The sequence below is a fragment of the Dipodomys merriami genome, unplaced genomic scaffold, assembly GCF_024711535.1.
Source record: "Dipodomys merriami isolate MVZ:Mamm:240054 unplaced genomic scaffold, mDipMer1.0.p SCAF_28, whole genome shotgun sequence".
Lineage (NCBI taxonomy): Eukaryota > Metazoa > Chordata > Mammalia > Rodentia > Heteromyidae > Dipodomys > Dipodomys merriami.
The window spans coordinates 148,910-169,464 of NW_027204270.1; the positions used below are offsets into that span (position 1 = coordinate 148,910).

A 20,555-nucleotide genomic window follows, 5' to 3' on the forward strand; every position below is an offset into this window, starting at 1 on the left:
GGTGTGGCGGGCGGGGACGGGCGGGCTCCCGGCAGGGGCTGTGCAGGTGGACAAGCCACCCATTGTCTTCCATCCCAGAAGCCCCAGAGGAAGGGGCCTCCTCCCAGGGCTCCCTTCTGGGGAGCGCCTGGTGGGAGATGCTGGCAAAGCCAGTCTCCTCGGGGTCTCCAGAAGAGGAGAGAGAGGGGTGGGGCTGCCTGTTCTGCCCAGACTTGACTCTGTGGCTCAGGCCTTCACTGCACGGACTCACTGAGCACTGGAGCCCAGAGAGCCTGCCCTTCCGGGGGTGTCTGTCAGCCCATCCTCTTGGGCCTGCCCTGAAGCCTTTCACTCATGATGGCCGGTAGTGGCCTGGCCTGAGTAGTGGTGGGCAGCTGGAGTAAAGGGGAAGGTGGAAGGCAGGACTCCAGGCCAGGCAGCTCCCTTCCCAAACCCAGACTGCACTGAGAGTTGAGGTGGCTGCGGTTGGTTAGACCCGGGGTAATCGCTGCTTCTTGGGGGTGACAGTGTAGTCATAGAGGGCACACCTCACGTGTGGCCCAGGACGGTGGCTCCAGTACGTGTGCACTTCCCAGAGGCTTCGACGGAATCTACAGAAGTGCACATCTCTGCCCGAGGCCGGGCTCTGCTGTGGACACTTGCCCCGAACAACTGAGGCCAGACGATGGGGAAAGACCCAGGCCCTAGTCTGGCACTCCTCCTCAAGTAGGAGGTGGACACTGACACCTGCCCCCACATCTGCCCCCAGGTTCGCGTCTGGCGGTACTTGAAAGGCAAAGATATCGTGGCCCAGGAGAACCTGCTGGATGGTGGCAACAAGGTGGTGATCAGCGGTTTTGGAGACCCCCTCATCTGTGACAACCAAGTGTCCACTGGAGACACCAGGATCTTTTTTGTGAACCCGGCACCTCCCTACCTGTGGCCAGCTCACAAGAATGAGCTGATGCTCAACTCCAGCCTCATGCGGATCACTCTGCGGAACTTGGAGGAGGTGGAGTTCTGTGTAGAAGGTGCGTAGTGGTGGTGGGGTGCCGGCAGGGTGGTGGTGGGGTGCCGGCAGGGGCCCGCGGCAGTGAAGGTAGGTGTACAGGGAGCAACAGGTATAGGCAGAGGAGCAGGCTTGGAAAGGGTGAGTGAAAACTCTGGTGGGGGGTGGGGGGAGGTGCTGAAGAGAGTTTGCTGTGAGGAGGAGCACTCATTGTCTTGATGCCTGACTCCGCTCCACCCTTACTCTAGCTTTCTGGTCTCCCCATGACATATCTAGCCATGCCGAGGTCAGCAGCCCCAAATTCTGACATCAACTGTCTTTAGTAAATGAAAGCCAAAGCAAGTTTACAGCCCTGCGAAGGCTTCCTCTGCTTCTCCCCCACCCCCTCTTCCTTCCCAGCTCTCCACACTCCCTCTTTTCTAGGGGATAAGCTGGACCAGGTGAATGGATACCAGCTGTCCTGGTCTTGCAGATGTCCAAAGCCTTGTCTAGATCGGGTCCACATGTTTAAGCAGTCCTGTGCAGCTGAGCACAGGGATTACATGGGAGGGGCAGTGCAGTGTGTTCTCGGGCTGATGGTTTCTGGGGTGAGTACTCTCGCCTCTGGGAGGTGACCAGAACCACATTCATTCTCTCTTGGAGGTTGAGACCCGTGGCTAGTGACGGTGGCAGAGCAGCAGCTCCCCACATCCTGTCCTCCCAGGGATGACTGGAAAGGGATGTAGGATTGGAGACAGCAAAGCTTCCTTCCTAAGGCAGTGGCAGGCCTCGTGACCTTGGGCCCTCTCGTGTGCGCTATTGGCCACCAAGGCAGTCTTAACTCCCACGTGCCTTTGTGATTTGACCCTGGCGTGGCTCCTGTAGGGTGTCTCTGGGATTCTGCCTCAGTGCTGCCTTGGGGACACTACAGGGGAGACAGGTCCAGAGTGGGTGCTCTGTGGCCTTTCTCCCTAGCTGTGGTCACCTGCTCTTAGGCTGCCTCCAGGCCCTTTGTGTCAGACCCTGCTCAGCACTGGCTCATATCGCCCAGTCTGGAGACAGCTTGTGGCTGGGGAACATTCTGGCTGGAGCACAGGGGCAGAGGAGGCCATGAGGTTGACTTCGGGTCAAGTAGGAAGCTAAGGAGGGGTTGACAGTCCCTTTGTCCCTATAATATCAAAAAGGCAAATCATCAACCCTAAAGCTGGGTAGGTCCAGCTGGAGGGTCCATGACTCAGTAATGGAGGACTTACCCTAGAGTCGGAGGTCACAGAGTAGGAGGGTCACTCTGGGTAGAACAAGGTCCAGCATCTTGTCAAAGCCCACTCTGTTGGAAGTGGAGGTGTGGCTCGTGTGGTAGCTTGACAGCCTTGAGCAAAAAAAGCCAAGGGAGAGTGTGAAGCCATGAGTTCAAGCCCCAACGCCAAAAAAAAAAAAAAAAGAAAGAAAAAGCTGGCCTGGCTCTGGCTATGGGAATGCTCGCGTAGAGCCAGAGGGAAGGAGGGGTCCCCAGGGAAAACCTCTCCCCGTGGCTGTGCACTGTCTACTGTGGAGGTCCTGCTGTGGGTGTCTGGCACTCAGGCCAGTCTGGCCCCACAGACCAGTGTGTGGCCAGCGGAGAGTGCAGTGCTGTCTGTCCCCCATCCCGGAGGTATCATTGCAGACCTGCAGTGGGGCGGGGGTGGGGGAGAGAAGCCCCAGAGAGCAGGCACAGAAGTGAGGATCCTCGGCTCCTCTGTGAGGGACTGGGGCCCCGGAAGCTCTGAGAAATGACTTGGATCTATTTTTGAAGCAGACCAGGGTACCATGGAAGGTGAGCGGGGCACGGGACAGGGTGAGGGGAGGCTGAGCCTCCTGGAGTGACAGGCCTGTCCACCCATCCCACACTGGGTGGGTGTAGATGGGGGGCCATGTGCTGTTCCTAGGACACTACCCCAGATCCTCACTGTAGAGGCCGGTCAGCCACAGGACCTGAACGCAGCCGACCCCTCCTTCCCATGTGGCCCCGGGGGCCCAACACCAGTTCAGCCCTCAGTGGTGCAGAATGAGGGCTTCCTGGTGTGGGAATCTGGGAATCTTCATCCAGCCCTTCCTCCAGCCTCCAGGAAGGCTTCTTCCTCCTCCTAGTCCTCTGCCTGGGGAACTACATTCCTGGCATAACTGAGACAGGTATGTGCCCCTCCCTCTGCGCCACCTTTGGGCAGGGAAAGCTATTGCTCCTTCCAGAAGGGAACACACACACACACACACACACACACACACACACGCACACACGCACACACGCACACACGTGCGTGCGCACACACGCACACGCGCCAGCTACTGCTTTGTCAGGAGTGGCACAGCCAGCCTGGGCACCTACTCTGCTAAGTGGGAGTTGCTCAGAGTCCCTCCCGGCCTTCTTACCTCACCTCTGGAAGGCTGGGCCTGGAACCTCCAGGAAGCCCCCAAGAGGGATGTAGGCCTAGCTGCTGCCTGTCCCCCACCCTTAAGAGCCTGCAACAGAAAGGAAGTGTTGTCTGCCCTGCTGGGGCCTGGCCCAGAAACAGGGCAGGGGGCCAGGGCTGAGTGAGCCTGGCACCCGCCCAGACTGGCCTTGCCCAGCCCTGAAGCTGGGGGTCTTGGCAGCCATGCTCCCCAGTTTGGCCTGGCCAGTCAGGTTTTGTCTGTGCCCTTCCTCCCTGCCATGCCAGCTGACCAGAGCCTTTAGGAGAGCAGTCTTCGGGCACACTGGAGCAGGACCAAGTCCCAGGCAGCGGGTGATGATAAACTGAGCCCTCCAGACTTGACTTTTCTGCATTGGGGCCTCCTAGGCTATCGGCTGCAGTTGAATTGTAAAGGATGGCGCTCTGGGCACACTCAGCTCCCCCAGTTCCTTCTGCCAAGGGGGAAGATGGCTTCTCTACCACCTTCTGCTCTACCCAGAGCTCTTGAGGGCTCCTGCAGACAGGCCCAGGCTCCAGGCTGCTGGCCCTGGAGGCTTGCCACCCAGAATCTGCCCCCCTCATGGAGGGAGGGGCTTCTTCTACCTACCAGGAAGGTTTGGTAGGAAAGGCAGAGTGTTTGCCTGCAGGAGATTGGCTGCACCTGGGGTCCCTGAGGCAGCCCTGTGCTGGCAGGTGGAGGGGGAGTTTCTATAGGGGTAACCTCACTTTAGGCAGGAAAAAGGGCAGGACTGAGCCACTGGCAATGGTTCCCGGCTTTTTCCAGACCCACCCCAGTCCCCCATACCCACCCAGATAAAAGCCCCACCTTACCTCCTCACAGTTGGAAGTGGAAAAGTTATTTTGGACCTCCCACCTCCCTGTCTACATGTGTCTCCGGAGCCAGTGCTGGAGGGAGCAGACTCTGTTGGGGCCTGCCTGAACCCACCTGGTCAGGTGCTGGCCGGGGCCTGGAGCTTCTGCGCATCCCCAACGGCTGAAGTGTAGGGGGAGAAGGGAAGAAGGCTGCTGAGAGAGGGTTAAGAGGCAGCTGCAGGGCTGGAGGTCCAGCCACTGGCCCTCCCGTGTCCCCTGCACAGAACGCGTGGTCCCTCACTGCCTCCACCCAACAACTGTAGAAACGTTAGCTTTGCCTCCACCTGTGGGCCACCGGGCTCACCTTGGAGCCGGGAGCAGGCCCTGTGTGGTGTGGCCGGCCCTTCTCAGACCACTGTCTGAGGTCTGGTTAGTTGCCTTCTCCCCACGGGGCTGCATCAGCCACCCAGGCTGGCAGGCAGCACAGCTGTGCTGCCCACCCGTACACCACTGTTCCCTAGGAACAGGTAGATACCAGTGGAGGAGGGTTTTGTGTCCTCTGTACCTCCCGCCTTCTCAGGCTACCCCGGAGCTCAGCTCAGTAGTGGGTACAGGTTGAGGCTGGGACTTGGGGGCTACGGACAGTCTCTAGTGGAGCCTTCAGTGGAGAGGGACTTCCTCTGCTGTCCCTCTTCTCCTTTGACCTTTCTTCCCGTCCTTCCCCTTAAGTCTCTCCTCCCCAGCGCAGGTCCTGAGAATTTCCTCTGAGGAAATTCAGCCCTGCAGGGGTTCTTACAGCTGGACCTGGGAAAGGAGATGGCTCCTCCCAGGCTCTCCCTGAACTGACCCCATGATGTGGAGGCGTGGGGGAGGGAGCTGCTCTGTCCCCACAGGCCAGGACTGTTCCAGCTGTGTGGATCTCTCCCTCCCTCTCCCCCTCTGCCTCCCCCTCTCCCCCTTCCTCTCCCCTCCCCCTCTCTTTCTTCCTTTCTTGCTTGCTGCCCTGACTGGGGGCCACTGTTCCCACTGTCCCTGTTTGTGTGTTTTGTTGTTTTGGTTTTTTTTTTGCAAGTCCTGGAGCTTGAACCCAGGGCCTGGGCACTGGCCCTGAGCTTCTTTTGCTCAAGGCTAGCACTCTACCACGTGAGCCACAGCGCCACTTCCAGCTTTTTCTGCGTATATGGTTCTGAGGAATTGAACCCAGGGCAGGCGAGCACTTTACCACAAGCCACATTCCCAGCCCTGTGTGATTGGTTTTTTGTTTTGTTTTTGGGGGTTGTGAGGTTTGAACTCTGGGCCTGGGTGCTGCCCCTGAGCTCTTTAGCTCAAGGTGAGGATTCTACCACTTGAGCCACAGCACCACTTCCAATTTTCTGGTGTTCATTGGAGATAAGAATCTCAAGGACGTTCCTACTCCGGCTGGCTTTGAACCGTGATCCTCAGATCTCAGCCTTCTGAGTTGCTAGGATGACAGGCGTGAGCCACTGGCGCCTGGCTGTGATTGGTTTTTGTTTGTTGTTTTTTTGTGTATGTGAGTTTGCCCATACTGAGGCTTGAACTCAGAACCAGGGTGCACCCTTGATTTTTTTGGTCCAAGAATGGCATATTACCACTTGAGCCACGCGTCTACTTCCAGCTTTTCAGAGGTTAATTGCAGATGAGTCTCATGGACTTACCTGCCTGAGCTGGCTTCAAACCAGATCTTAAGATCTCAGCCTCCTGAGTAGTAGGATTACAGGTGTGAGCCACTGGTGACCAGCACCACTGCCCTTTGTTTCCCTGGACTCAGCCTGGAGGGGGGCACTTGGGTGTTGGGTCAGTGGGCTGGGCCTGGGCAACCTCTGCCTGGGTCTGACATGTCAGGTTCTGGATTCTATCTTCATGCACACATGGGTCTCAGCCTCTCATCCAGTCTGTCCCCATCTACTGTGCCTGGCTGGGCAATTTATCTGCTGAGGGAGGGCCTGTGGACTCTTCACTTGTGGGTGAATATTTGGCTGAGATGAAGGACACGCTTGCTGAGCTGCATTGCAAATGGAGAGAGTCCTCTGGCTGGTCAGGTGATCCACTGCTCCTCACAGGCCTCCCAGACCGTGAAGCTGACATAGACCCCTCACTCCCTACCTCAGGGCCAGAGTGAGGGCTGTGGGTGCTCCTCACAGGCCTCCCAGACCGTGAAGCTGACATAGACCCCTCACTCCCTACCTCAGGGCCAGAGTGAGGGCTGTGGGTGCTCCTCACAGGCCTCCCAGACCGTGAAGCTGACATAGACCCCTCACTCCCTACCTCAGGGCCAGAGTGAGGGCTGTGGGTGCTCGTCATCGGGTGAGGTGGGCACCTTCCGCCGTGGGCCTTAGAAGAAGCATAGGCTGTGTGGCTGCACAGACCGGAGTGTACACCAGTGTGAAGGTCAAGCACATTTGAGAGGAATGAACTCAAAAGCAGCAGGCTGCCAGGAGGGGGAAGACGTGTTCCCTCTTCCCTAATGAGGGGAGAGCAGCCATGCTCAGGCAGGAGCAGCAGCTCACTGTGGTTCACCCACTCGGAGTCCTTTACCACTCTGTGGTAGGTCCTCACATCACCTCCTGCACGGGGCCCTGCCGGGGCTCTGGCCTGGCTCCCCAAGGAGGCCAGGCACAGCAGTGAGCTGAAGGGAAGGGAAGCGCAGGAAACAGGATCCCTGCCACCTGAGTGAGGTGGGTCAGGTACTGTGGGCATGGGGGAGAGGAGACTGGGAAGCAAGCTAGCTGGCCCACGCAGCGTGGCCTTCCTGCTCGACCCGCTGGCCCAGCGTACCTCATCGGCGAGTCAGTGTGCTGGCCCGGTGGGAAGGCTTCTCCTGACTCACTGACCTCTTCTCCACCCCTGCCCTCCCAGGGTGTCTCTGTCCCTTCTTCCTTAGCCTTTGGACCTGGCTATCCCGTCCTTCATTCTGATGCCCAGCTGTCTGGCCACCTCCACCTCCATGAAGGGGCTGGGCCCCAGAACCCCCTGTGTCTATCCCTCTCCTGTGACTGGTGCCTTACCCAGCTTGGCACGGCCACGCCAGACAAGACCACCTGGGTCCTCCGACTTCACCGGACACAGGCCACAGCTGACTGCCACCCTGCCTCCACTGAGCTCCCTTTGCTCCTGGAGGAGGGCAGGGTGGTTGAGGTGTTTGGGGCCTCCAGGGAGGAGAGGGACAGATGGCATCAGTAGCCCCACGTGGCCATTGCCCTTTCCCCTATGCTCCCTCAGCACCCATTCATTCTAGTGGACGGTGCCCAGGCTCACCTTGGGGCAGCCTCACCAGCAGCTTCCTGTTACAGGGCTGGCAAGCCTGATCCCTGCCCCCTGGGAAACCCAGCAAACTACCCAACCAGACCCCAGGTATCCATGCTGGCTGGCTAGTTATGGGGAGGGGTCTCAGCCAGCTGATTGAGGAACGGAGAGGGCTGGCCTGACCTAGCCTGGATGTGTGCCTCTGAATCCCACCTGCTCCAGGGTAGACTGATAGTCAAGGTGGGGGCCAGGTGGGGGGATGGGCACAGGCACCTCCTCCCCAGAAGGTGATCACAGGGCCCCAGGCCTGAGGCTGGCAAAGAGAAGCCATGGAGGGTGCTTTCTTCCGGGGAGGCTGGCCCAGGGCCCAGCAGCGAGGTCCTGCAGTAAAACAGGCATTGTCTGCTAAGGTTGAGGGGGAAGGGAAAGCAGGGCAAGGCAAAGCCTGAGACCAGGCCCCATGTCAGCCAGTGCTTTGAACATCCACCCCGAAGGAGATCTGTTGACTTTAAGCCGGGCACCCTCAGAGATGCCTAAAGGCAGTATGGCCTTGCCTGCAGGCACTGGCTGGGTGAGGTGCATAGACGGCTGGGAAGAGCAGCTCACTGGCCAACTCAGCCTACCCTGACTGCTCCTGGTCCTTTCCTAGGGAGGGATCCCCACCCCAGTAAGGACCCATGGGCTGCCAGTGGCCTGGACACTGCCCTCCAGAGGCCCCATCCACCTCCTCAGGTCTGGAGAATACTTGGAGGTTTCCCTCCAGAATGTACGTGTGTCCAGATGGCAGGGCTTGGGGTTATACCCAGTGCGCCCTCTGGGTCAGGGCGAGCTTTGTGATGTGCTCATGTATATGACATCAGTGATACAGGTCGGGGCAGGCGGACTGTGACAGCCAGTGTCTACACAATTGATAAGTGCTGCTGCGTGCCGCAGGGCACATGTGTGGTTGCATGTTGTGAGGTTTTAACCCAGAGACAAGGAGATAATTCCTGGCTCTGCATCGTGTTCATTCCAAAGCATTAGCCTGATGGACTGGTCAAGGCTGAATGGTTTTGTCTGAAGATCCCAAAATAGCTCCAGTAGCCTGAATCCCCCCGCAGCGCCCCCCCCCCCCTGCTTTACTGGCCTAGGGCCTCAATGGCTCTTTGTCTCTTGAAGGCATCCCACTCCTACAAGGGACTCAGACACTGACTGGGCTTGGTGGGACCAGGCTGCTTCTCCCTGGCTGTGTTCTCTGCAGCCCTCATGTGAGCACTAAAAGCTCCGTCTGTGGGGACCTCTTAAGCAGTAGATCCCGGGGGCTCTGCTTGGGGGAGGCAAATGTCCCAGGGCCCTGAAGCCTCTACTGCCAGCTTTGTGCATGGCTCAGGGCTCCCACCTCACCTTGGACCAAACCCCCTGGATCTCACACTTCGTACAGAGTACACAGGAAGATCTCAGGAAAAACACCGGCAGGGACAAAATGCTGGCTTCCTATCCCAAGTCCGCAGTTGGCTTTCTCAGCTGTGAGCCAAGCCTTGCTCTAGAAGATAAAAGCTCACACCTACTCTGGGTGCTGAAGCAGCCAGTATCACAGGGACACTATCAGTGAGCTGTGGACAGTTCCAAGGTCCAGAGGGGAGCGGCTACACTGGGCTCTGAGGAGAGTGAGAGCGGTCCCGGGCGAGTATCAGAGCAGGTGATGGATTGCTACCCTGGACTCGGAAGGGTGGCGGCCCCACTTTATTTGCAAGGTTTCACTAAATGGTAGATTTGGGACCACAAGAAATAGGGAGACCCAAAACACAGGTGATACCACAGTGTGGATGTGGGGCAGAGGGCCAGGCCTGGGGGTTGAATATCAAGCTGGTTTCTCTTCACTCCAAGTGCTTTTTTTTTGGGTCAGTTGTGGGGCTTGAAGTCTGGGCCAGGGCGCTGTCCTTGAGCCTCTTTGTGCTTAGGACTAGCACTCTACTTGGGCTACAATGCCACTTCTGGTTCTCAAATGGTTAATTGGAAATGAGTCTCACGGGACTTTTTGTGTTTGTTTTTGTCAGTTGTGGGGCTTGAACTCTAGCCCTGGGCCCTTGTCCCTCAGCTCTTCAGCTCAAGGCAAGAACTCTACCACTTGAGCTATGGCGCCACTTCTGGTTTTCTGGTGGCTAATTGGAGATAAGAGTCTCATGGACTCTCCTGTCTAGGCTGGCTTTGAACGGCGATCCTCAGATCTCAGCCTCCTGAGTAGCTAGGATTCCAGGGGTGAGCCACCGGCACCCATCTGAACACCTTTCTGGCATGAGACATCCGACCAATTTTGAGTTGGCCATTTCTATAAAATTGATTTTTGTTTTTTTAAAGAAGAGTGGAGCAGAGGGGGTGGGTGGGTACCAAGTGCCAGGTGAGGCAGGGTAGGCTTTAGAAGAACCTGCTTGACAAAGGGGGGCTCCAGCTGTGTGCCTCTGGGGTTGAGTGCCGGCGGGGAGAGCCCAGCTGGGACCATGTAGGAGTAGGGCCATTTCTGGCCGGTGTCCGTGACATCAGGGTCCTGGACAGAGGAACTCTGCCCAGGCCAGGTGCTCCAGGGAGGTGGGTGTGGTCAGTGCTGCTTTTTCAAGATGACTGAGGAGGTCTGAGAGAGACCACTGGGTGGCACTGGTGGTCAAGGCCATAACAGTTCGGCAGCTCATAGACACAGAGCCTGGTGGGAGGGTGTGGGTGTGCCTGGTTGGTGTAGCCCGAGGTATGGCGTGATGGGGATTCAGGGAGGGTTGGGCGTGTGTGCCATTCACGTCATTGCAGGTGGGTGCCCGCTTGGGAGTGTCCCCGGTCCTGGCAGGGCGCAGGCTAGCCAAGAGGCCCCTGCAGGGAGGGCTTGCTGTTCCCTTGGAGGAGGGCACATGCTAGGGTGTGCACAGCTTTGGTGCCAGCAGATGGATGTGCTAGGAAGGGATAGTGGAGGCAGTGCAGAGTCCTGTATGGGGCTTTGCCAACCCACAGTACACACCGGTTTACCGGGAGCTGGAGCCTTTGTATGGAAGCTGGGAAAAGGCTGACCTCATGGAAAAGTGCCCAGCTACGTCATGCCGGGGGTTCCAGGCATGCCCTCTGCCTGGGTAGCTGTTCTGGAGTTCTCAGGATGGCGCTCGACTACTAAGGAGGGGTGGCCAAAGCAGTTGCTGGACCCAAACCCTTATCTCAGGACCTAAGGACCCCCATCCACACCAGGTAGAACTAACAGGAGAATAAACCCTGCAAACAGGCATGGATGACGTGCTAGCACACACACACACACACCCCAGGATTGAGTCCCCGAACAGGCCCACATCATCTCCAGTGGTGACCACCGGAGAGCCTCAGCAGGGGGAAGGGCCTGCCCAGCCTTTGACCACACCACCTGCAGGGTCCCTGGCCCCTGCCCAAGCATGGGCTTTTCCTTAGCCCCACCCCTTCCTTTTCCTGATATCCTACCTTGTGCCTCTGTCCTGTAATACTGTCACCTCCCCAACTCCTATCCTTAGCCAATCATTTCCTTAGCCCCTTTCTAAAACCGTCGCCCCTTCCCTCCACCCTGCCTCCTGCTGTCCGCCCCTCCTAACCCTACCCCTCCCTCAGCCTCTGCTCGCTTCTCCAAATGTCTTCCCTCTCTCCCCCCTCCCTTCCTAGCTGTGCTCCCTGGTTGCTTTTGTACTGTTCGCATCCTGCTCATGGCTTTAGCCTCACCCACCGGTTCCTCTGTGCGCCGAGCGAGCTGCTGCAACTCCCCCACGGAACGCGGGGTCCCCTGAGGCACTTCCTTTGTCTCTGCTCCCGCCCTCCCTCCGCGGCGCCCCTGCCCCTCACTCACCGCTGGAGCTGACTCGGGTGAGGCGAGCTGTGCTGTGGCCGGAGGAAACCTCGGTGGCCTACTCCTTTATTCTCTCAACGCGGTTGCTCCTCCTGCCGCTGCTGCCTTGCTCCCGCCTCTGCCAGGCGCAGACCAGGCCCCTGCCGTGCCGTGCCGTGCAGCGCCGCCGCCGCCGCCCGTACCCACATCTCCCTGCCTCTTCAGCCACCCAGGCTCCTGGGGGCTCCGGAGCACAGAGGACAGCGCCGGCTGGCGGACGGAAGGAAGGGTTTCGGCCAGCTGGGGCCAGCTGGGGTGGCTGTGGCCCTCTGCCTTCTACCTGCCTCAGAGCCCACGCCCAGGATCCCACCTCAGGAGAATCCTGCTTACCTCATTATGAGCCAGGAAGGCCAGGGAGGGCCAGCAGCTCCCAGGCGGCGGCTGGCTGAACTTTGAGGCACCGCGGCTGTCTGTCTGCTCTCCCAGAGGACCCGGCATGGGGGGAGTGGCCCCGAAGAGGCCTAAGGGTGCTCCTTAAGGACCCTTACACCCTGAGAGCCGGGGCTGGCCATGCCCCGGCTGCCACTGGAGCGTCGCCCTGGGCAACAGCCCAGGGCCTCCCTGCTGGTTCGGTACTTCATGATCCCCTGCAACATCTGCCTGATTCTGCTGGCTACAACCACGCTGGGCTTTGCAGTGCTGCTCTTCCTCAACAACTGTAGGTGGCCACGGGGTGTGGCCCAGGTGGCCCTGCTGCTGGCCAGGCCTTCCATCTTGGCTGCCAAGGGTTGTGGAGCATGTGGGGTCACAGCGATGCCAGGAGCCATCACATCGCCCAGACGGGCCATCTCTCTGGGGACTGGGTGGTTCCTCGTAACCCTCAGTCCCTTGAGGCCCGTCCCTGGGCCCGTGGGGCTGACCCCCATCTCAGGCTGCATAAACAGCTTTAGGAGATGGGAGGGGGATGTGTACACTGGGATGCCTGGGGGTTGGGGTCAGGGACAAAGCCTGCTTCACTAGGTAAGCTTGGCTCCTGGCCCCCCCTCCCTCCCACAGGGCTCTGACAGGTACCTGGCAGCTAGAGGGTCAGAAGAGCACAGGCCTCTGTCTTTGTTCCGCTCTCGGCTTTAGCTAGTCCCTAGGTCTCGAGAATGGAGTCTTGGGTTTCCTGGTCTCCCCAGCCCGGATCTCTGACTGGAGTGGGAAGAGGTATGGATGGACAGAGGACTGGACGTGCAAGGCTGTGCTCAGAAGGGCCTAACTTGGAGTTTTGTTTTGTTTTTCAGACAAACCCGGGACCCACTTCACACCAGTGCCTCCAGCACCTCCTGATGGTGAGTGGGGGGTGCCATGTGGATGGGCAGTTACGGTTGGAGACTTTCTGAGGTGTGATCATGGTGCATTCTTAGAGGGAGGAGGCTCAACACAGGACCCTCGGTCCTTTCTGAGGAGTCCGTGGGGGTCTTGGGTACTAGCACCCAAACGGGACTTTAAATTCACTGGGCCTCAGCCTCACAATTAGGAGCCAGACCTGGAACCTGGAAGTTGTGGGATGATGTCGGGCAGTACGAGGGAGGCGGACTCTGACATGGAGGCTTGCGAGGAGTTGCCTCCTCTTTGTCCTTCCTTTTCCCGTTTAGGGTAGGGTGGGGCTGTGGTAGAAGAACAGAGGGGACACGGGCTGGAGTGGGGGAGGGCCTCCGCGTGGCCAGTGACAGCTGTCTGAGGGAGAGGTCTGGGAAGCCTGGGTCTGCCCCTAGGACTGAGCAGGCTACAGTGGGGAAGATGGCCTCTTCTGATTGCTTTGTGGGATGGGGCAAGACCTCCCAGCTGTGCTGCTGGGCGTGTGCCTCTGTAATTAAGCTAATGTCAGAGGGGAGAGGTGGCCGTAGGGTTGCAGGAAAACAAGGGAAGGAGTGGTCTGGGACTCCCCTCGCCCAGCCTGGACAGCAGTTTCCAGCTTCGCTCCCAGTATCTGTCCTATCACAAGCTCCTCTGGGTAGGCGCATGTCCAGGTTCACAGAAGTCACATGTGAGAGCTGTCCTGTGCAGGGCAGGGCCAGGGTTGGATGTTGGAGTCCTGGGTTCTCCAGGAAGCACCTCTGCATTACATAGTTGGTCTGAGTCACTTCCTGGGTCTTGAGTGGAGCGCAATGGCTGGACGAGGAGGCTGAGCACTGGCAGGACCTTCCCGGTGCTAGGAGGTTAGAGCAGGGGAGTGGCACTCCAGGAGCCTCAGCAGTCTGAGAAGCTAAGTGGGGGTTTTCTCTAGGAGTGGGGAGCTTGGGCACCAGAGGCAGACGCTAGATTCAGGGGTACAGGGTGGGCTTCTCATATCCTTTGGCAGCAGCCATCTTGGTACCATCTGGCAAGGGTCATCTATAGGCAATCTTCTTTTATTCCTTGGGATCGGAGAACTAGCAGGCTGGCAGTATGCGTCCTGACATACTCGGCCACACAGCTCTCTTCTTCCAAGGACATCAGGCAGTGTGGCATGGCAAGGCTGGCATGGTAAAAATAGTGGCTAGTGGGTCTGTGGGGAGTGTGGGGTAATGTCCCCAACAGCAATGGTTTCTAGGTTGCCTACACAAGACCACAAAGGCTCCACATAGCACCAGGCCTGGCCTGGGTCGTGGGGAGAGAAGCCTTGGGCCCTAGGGGGCCTCTGCCTGCAGAATTGCTGCCATTATATTCTGCTGAGACGCAGGAGCCCTTCGAGTCAGAGTAGGGTGGCAACACTGTGTGGGGACTGGGGACCAGTGGGGATTCGATGGGTGAGTGGTCACTCCCTGTCCTTCCTGGGCTGGGGGACAGGAGGGTGTAACCCAGACAAGTCCCTGATATCGTACACAAAGAGACTCAGTCCTGAGTGGGATGGGTCTGCACTGGCCTGGAGGCTGAGGCTGGGCATGAATGTTCACAGCTCGTGGGCACCAGGCCTGAGGCTGCAGAGACTCATTCAGGTTGGGCACGCCCCATGGACACACCCATGGCCCCTGCACACTCAGGCATTCACACCCATGACCCCTGCACACTCGGGCATTCACACCCATGGCCACCGCACACTCGGACATTCACACCAATGGCCCCTGCACACTCGGACATTCACACCCATGGCCCCTGCACACTCGGACATTCACACCAATGGCCCCTGCACACTCGGACATTCACACCAATGGCCCCTGCACACTCGGGCATTCACACCAATGGCCCCTGCACACTCGGACATTCACACCAATGGCCCCTGCACACTCGGACATTCACACCAATGGCCCCTGCACACTCGGACATTCACACCCATGGCCACCACACACTCAGACATTCATACCCATGGCCCCTGCACACTCAGACATTCATACCCATGGCCCCTGCACACTCGGACATTCACACCCATGGCCCCTGCACACTCAGGCATTCACACCCATGGCCACCACACACTCCGACATTCACACCAATGGCCCCTGCACACTCGGACATTCACACCAATGGCCCCTGGACACTCGGGCATTCACACCCATGGCCACCACACACTCGGACATTCACACCAATGGCCCCTGCACACTCGGACATTCACACCAATGGCCCCTGCACACTCGGACATTCACACCAATGGCCCCTGCACACTCCGACATTCACACCAATGGCCCCTGAACACTCCGACATTCACACCAATGGCCCCTGCACACTCGGGCATTCACACCCATGGCCACCACACACTCCGAAATTCACACCAATGGCCCCTGCACACTCGGACATTCACACCAATGGCCCCTGCACACTCGGGCATTCACACCAATGGCCCCTGCACACTCGGACATTCACACCAATGGCCCCTGCACACTCGGGCATTCACACCCATGGCCACCGCACACGGGCATTCACATCCATGGCTACTGCACACTCGGACATTCACATCCATGGTCACCGTACACTCGGACATTCACACCCATGGTCACTGCACACTCGGACATTCACACCCATGGCCACCGCACACTCGGACATTCACATCCATGGCCACCGCACAGTCGGACATTCACACCCATGGTCACCACACACTCGGGCATTCACACCCATGGCCCCTGCACACTCGGACATTCACATCCATGGTCACTGCACACTCGGGCATTCACACCAATGGCCCCTGCACACTCCGACATTCACACCCATGGCCCCTGCACACTCGGACATTCACATCCATGGCCACCACACACTCGGGCACTCACACCCATGGCCCCTGCACACTCGGGCATTCACACCCATGGCCACCGCACACTCGGGCACTCACACCCATGGCCACCGCACACTCGGGCACTCACATCCCATATATGTGGACATAGAAGGGCTCATGACGTCTGCTCCATCCTCCAACCCACTGGAGGCAGGGAGAGAGGTTAGACCCACAGCCACATTTGTGCTGTAAAAAGCCCCTCTGCCTCCCACAGTGCATGGAGAGATTGCCCGGGCAGGAAGTTGGCAGTCAGGGAGAGGCTCACCAGGGGTTCCCAGAGGTGACCCTTCTGAGATGTGGGTGGGTTCCTGCATTACGAGAGTCATAGGCAGTGACCAGGAGCACGGGCAAAGTCTGACACCGATGTTGCTGTTTTATCACTATGCCTTTGAAGATCGTAGGCAGTGACCAGGAGCACGGGCAAAGTCTGACACCGATGCTGCTGTTTTATCACTATGCCTTTGAAGGTCCTAGGCCTCCCTCTGTATCCCTACCTCACAACAGGGCATGGCTCTCCTCGTGCTCTGTGACATTATGAATGGGCGTACACCGGTCTGCAGGTGGGCTTGCATTGTAGCTGTTCTGCTCAGTCACATTTGTCTTGAGCTTCTTACGGTCTCCTAGTCCAAGAGGGAGGAGAGGTACAAAAACAGGCTGTGGTGAAGTATCAATGGGCTGTACATGAGCAACCTCTTAATCACCTTAATGGACTCTGGGTTCATTGAGAGGAAGAGGTAGGGCTTCCTGGAGATGGTGATTCCAGTCTTAGGGGGGAGGGGGGACTGTGCATGTGCATATGCCAGAATTTAGGATTGAATTCAGTGCCTGTCCTGTTGCTTGCCTTTTTTGCTCAGATCTGGCACTCTATTGCTTGTGTAGCAGCTCTAGCTTTTTGGTGGTTACTTGGAGATGAATCTGAATCTCATGAACTTTTCTTTCCCAGGTTCTTTGAACTGGGATCCTTAGATCTCTGCCTCCTCAGTAATTAGATTTATAGGTGTGAGCCACTAGTACCCATCTACCAATCTGACTTGTTTTGGGAGAAGGGTCTGAAACCAGAACTTGAGCTTGTTACCTGATGCTTCTGCTCATTAGCTACTGTGGTATCAACTGAGCCACACCTCCAGCCCACACCCACACGCACCCCTGCCCCCGGCCCCTGAGAAGTTTTTTTTTGTTTTTTTGTCAGTCCTGGGGTTTGAACTCGGGGCTTGGGCACTGTCCTGCGCTCTTCAGCTCAAGGCGAGTGCTCTACCGCTTGAGCCACAGAGCCACTTCCGGTTTTCTAGTGGTTTATTAGAGATAAGAGTCTCACAGACTTTCCTGCCTGGGCTGGCTTTGAACTGCGACCTTCAGATCTCAGCCTCCTGAGTAGCTAGGATGACAGGCATGAGCCACCGGTGCCCAGCTGAGAAGTTCTTTTGTCCAGACCAGAGATGTCAGTTGGGATTTGTGCTGGGGTGTGGAACAAGGTGATGAGGAACAACTGTCTTTGGCTGTGGGGTCAGAACCTCGGGGAGAGGTCCGGCCAGGCCAGGGCCACCCGATGGAAGGAGTGAGCCCAAGAGACACAGATGTGTAGCTCCTGTTCCACTGTAGCTCCTCCCCCATTGCTAGGACAGGGCGACGGTTGGGTTCTTGGCCCTGGAATTGGACCCTCAGGGGAGACCTTGTTCAGAAAGTCCAGCTGAGGACCTAAAGTATAGAATTTGGCCTGGGAGTCCCAAGGACCTTTGGCAACGAGGGCCAAGTGTAAGGGAGGTACTGGAGAGAGATGAGGAGGAGGAGATGGGAAGGAGGTCATGGCTTGGGTGACTTGAGTTTGGTTTCAGCTGGGACAGAGGATGCTGCTGGTACTGTACATATCACAGCACAACTCTGCATAGCTCGTGTGCATTTCACAGGCGCCCTGGGAAGTCGGCCCAGTGTCCCCAGTCACAGAAACTGAGGCACAGAGAGGGACCCTGCCTCCAGGATCTGAGGGGCACTGTGGGGGGGGGTAGGTTCAGGAGGGCAGACACTCAGACACTGGCAGAAACAGATGAGGGAGGCTGGGGGGACTGGCTGTGGCTCCAGCCAACACGCCTTCCACTCATTGAAGATGGGAAGGGTTCTTCTGCTTTATTTCCAAGCACTCTAGGTGATGAGGGCCTCACCCCCACCATGACTTATTAATAATAATTGCTCCCAATTAAACATTTATTAGATCCAGCCAGCTGCAGCCCTTAAGAAGCCTACTTTGCCCACACTGTGCTCAGAGAGCGACCTCAGGGACTGGCCATAACAGCGCTGGTCATGTACATCCTTCTTCATTCTTACACTTGGTAGGCTCCTCCCTGAGCTGGCTGTGATTTGCTAGCGCGGACCATGACAAGGCGTGTGTGTTGGACATGGCTCTGCTGAGAGCTAGAATGTTAGATGATGAAATAACTGGCCAGTGTGTGAAGCTGACTCTGGGGGCGGCCACGTAGTGTGTGGCCGAGGGCTCAGGTAAAGGCATTCCTGAGGGGGAGGCTCAGGAGGACAGAGGGAGGTGCCCGAGGGACCCAAGGGAGAGACGCCACCATCAGCTTGAGCCTGGGAAGGCTGGGACGGGTGGGTACTGGGGTGGCTGGCCGTGGGAGCCACGGGAGGAGGAGGGTCCCCGAGTGTGGGGGGCAGGAGAGACAGCTCGAGGGCAGGTCTGGGGAGTGTGCTTCTGAGTGGAGGCTGACTGGGAAGGAAGGCTGGACGCAGGAAGAAAGGGAAAGGGCGGGGCTCTGGGCTGCTAGGCCCTGGGGCCTCATCCGCAGGAAGAGGTCTGAGCCTGAGGGTGAAGGTGCTCTCTGGCTCCGTTTAGAGGGCCGGAGGTGACGGGACCAGAGACACAGAGGCAGCTGTGAGATCACCGCCTGGGTGGGTGGATCTGGGCATTTGGGGTAATGATGATGAGAGGCTCTGGGGCTAATGTGGGTTCTCTCTTGGTGTCTCTGGGGCCCGCTGAAGTGGGCCACAAGTCGATTTCCTGTGGATGGGGAGGGAGTGGAGGGAAGGGCCCTGGCTGGTGGGGGCCTTACAGGGACAGGAATGAAGAGGACAAGGCCCTGTGAGTGTGGACACAGGCAGTAGTGGGCACATGTGGCTGTGTGTGAACTTGAACAAGTGTGAACACGTGTGTGTGTGTGTGTTCACATGTGTGCGCACACACACTGTGGGGTTTGGTGATTGCTTGCCTTCCAGGGCTCACCATGGGCTCTACCATGGCTGCCTGTGTCCTGGCCCCCTAGAAAGTGGACTCTTGGGGGCTGGGAAGGTGGCTCAGTGGTAGCAAGCTCACCTGGAGCTGAAGAGCACAGGGGCAGCGCCCAGGCCCAGAGTTCAGGTCCCATGACTGACGGGGGAAAAAAAAAGTGCACTCTGAGCTCCAGTCCCTCCTCACGTTTAACTCCAGTGTGCAGGGGAATGCTGTGTGGCTTTGGGGCCGTATGTGAGCCCAGTGAGGAAGATCCAGGCCGAGCCTCCTGCGTGTGCAAGAAGAGTCCCTGCCCCCTGGTCGTGGCGCCTGTGTGTGGCTCGGACGCCTCGACTTACAGCAACGAGTGTGAGCTGCAGCGTGCGCAGTGCAGGCAGCAGCGGCGCATCCGCCTGCTCCGCCGTGGGCCCTGTGGTGAGTGCCGGGCGCAGGGGGCCCGGCCTGCTGCGTGGGCAGGGTGGGCGGCCCGCGTGACCCGACTCTGCCCCCCGCAGGGTCTCCGGATCCCTGTGCCAATGTGACCTGCAGCTTCGGCGGCACCTGTGCACGCTCACCGGACGGGCGGAGCGCCTCGTGTGTGTGTCCCGCGACGTGCCCCGGGGTTCCCGGGGGCACGGTGTGTGGAAGCGATGGCGTTAACTATCCCAGTGAGTGCCAGCTGCTACGCCACGCCTGCACCCGCCAGGAACACATCTTCAGGAAGTTCAACGGCCCCTGTGGTAAGTGCTGCCCTCTTCAGGACACCTCCTAGGTCACTCCTGCAAGCACGGTGACACCTCCTGACTCACCTTCCCGGTCAGACCCCTGCCAGGGTACGCCAGCCGACCCGAGCCGCCTCTGCCGCGTAGACCCTCACACACGGCGCCCGGAGATGCTCCTGCGGCCGGAGAGCTGCCCTTCCCTGCAGGCGCCTGTGTGTGGGGACGATGGGGTCACCTATGAAAACGACTGTGTCATGGACCGCACCTCCGCTGCCCGAGGCCTGCTCGTCCAGAAGGTGCACTCCGGCCGGTGCCAACCTCGAGGTGCGCGGCCCCGGGGAGGGTGAAGATTCTGCCATGAGATGACCCATGAGGCCCCATAGCGCCTGCCCTCCCCTTGTACTGTGTGCTGTGTGCCGTGCCTGCCCTCCCCGTGTGCCATGTGTGTGTGCCATGTCCCGTGCCTGCCCTCCCCGTGTGCCGTGTGCTGTGTGCCGTGTCCCATGCCTGCCCTCCCCGTGTGCCGTGTCTGTGTGCCATGTCCCGTGCCTGCCCTCCCCGTGTACCATGTACCATGTACCATGTACCATGTGCCGTGCACACTAACTCATTGCCCCAGTTGGGTCCCGTGCACAGGGTGGTGACTGGAAGGGGCCTGTCCTCTCTGACCTCCTTGCCTCCCCCAGACCAGTGCGTGGAGGCCTGCCAGTTCAGTGCTGTGTGCCTGTCCCACCGAGGGCGCGCCCGTTGCTCCTGCGACCGGGTCACCTGTGACGGGGCCTATCGGCCTGTGTGCGCCCAGGACGGGCGCACCTACGACAACGACTGCTGGCGCCGGCAGGCCGAGTGCCGGCAGCAGCGCGCCATCCCCGCCAAGCACCGGGGCCCCTGTGGTGAGCACCCCAGGCCCACGCCGGGAGCGGTTGGTCCGCATCAGCCTTGCCGCCATCATACACCATCTTCATCCCTCACGACGTGCTCCTGGGGTTCTCCCCGGGGGGGAGGGTCTGTGGGGGAGATGTGGGCAGAGGCGGACCTACACCTGGCCACGCTCCCCTGCGGGTCCTCTGGTCTACCTGTTCTGTATGGCGTGGGGCACAGTAACCTGGGTGGGCAGAAATA

General features: G+C 58.8%; 1 protein-coding gene and 1 long non-coding RNA gene across 9 annotated transcripts in view; one reads left to right on the plus strand and one right to left on the minus strand.

Moving 5' to 3' along the window:
- The window catches only part of Agrn (agrin), a 36,023-nt gene that overhangs the window by 898 nt on the left and 14,570 nt on the right, over positions 1-20,555 (plus strand). For 6 of the 8 annotated variants that reach the window (XM_070037053.1, XM_070037054.1, XM_070037056.1 and 3 more), the window contains exons 2-7: positions 749-1,010; positions 12,559-12,606; positions 18,931-19,146; positions 19,227-19,451; positions 19,533-19,757; positions 20,120-20,326. In XM_070037053.1, the coding sequence (XP_069893154.1) occupies positions 749-1,010; positions 12,559-12,606; positions 18,931-19,146; positions 19,227-19,451; positions 19,533-19,757; positions 20,120-20,326 (1,183 nt within the window). Of the gene's footprint in view, positions 1-748; positions 1,011-11,325; positions 11,991-12,558; positions 12,607-18,930; positions 19,147-19,226; positions 19,452-19,532; positions 19,758-20,119; positions 20,327-20,555 lie in introns of those variants that run through there. The other 2 variants (XM_070037059.1, XM_070037060.1) reach the window with 2 other exon arrangements.
- On the minus strand, positions 1,004-11,598 carry LOC138838081 (uncharacterized). Its single transcript, XR_011375551.1, has 4 exons — positions 11,294-11,598; positions 4,225-4,387; positions 3,374-3,463; positions 1,004-2,336 (listed from the first exon to the last, which is right to left on the minus strand). It is a non-coding gene; the product is annotated as an uncharacterized lncRNA (long non-coding RNA).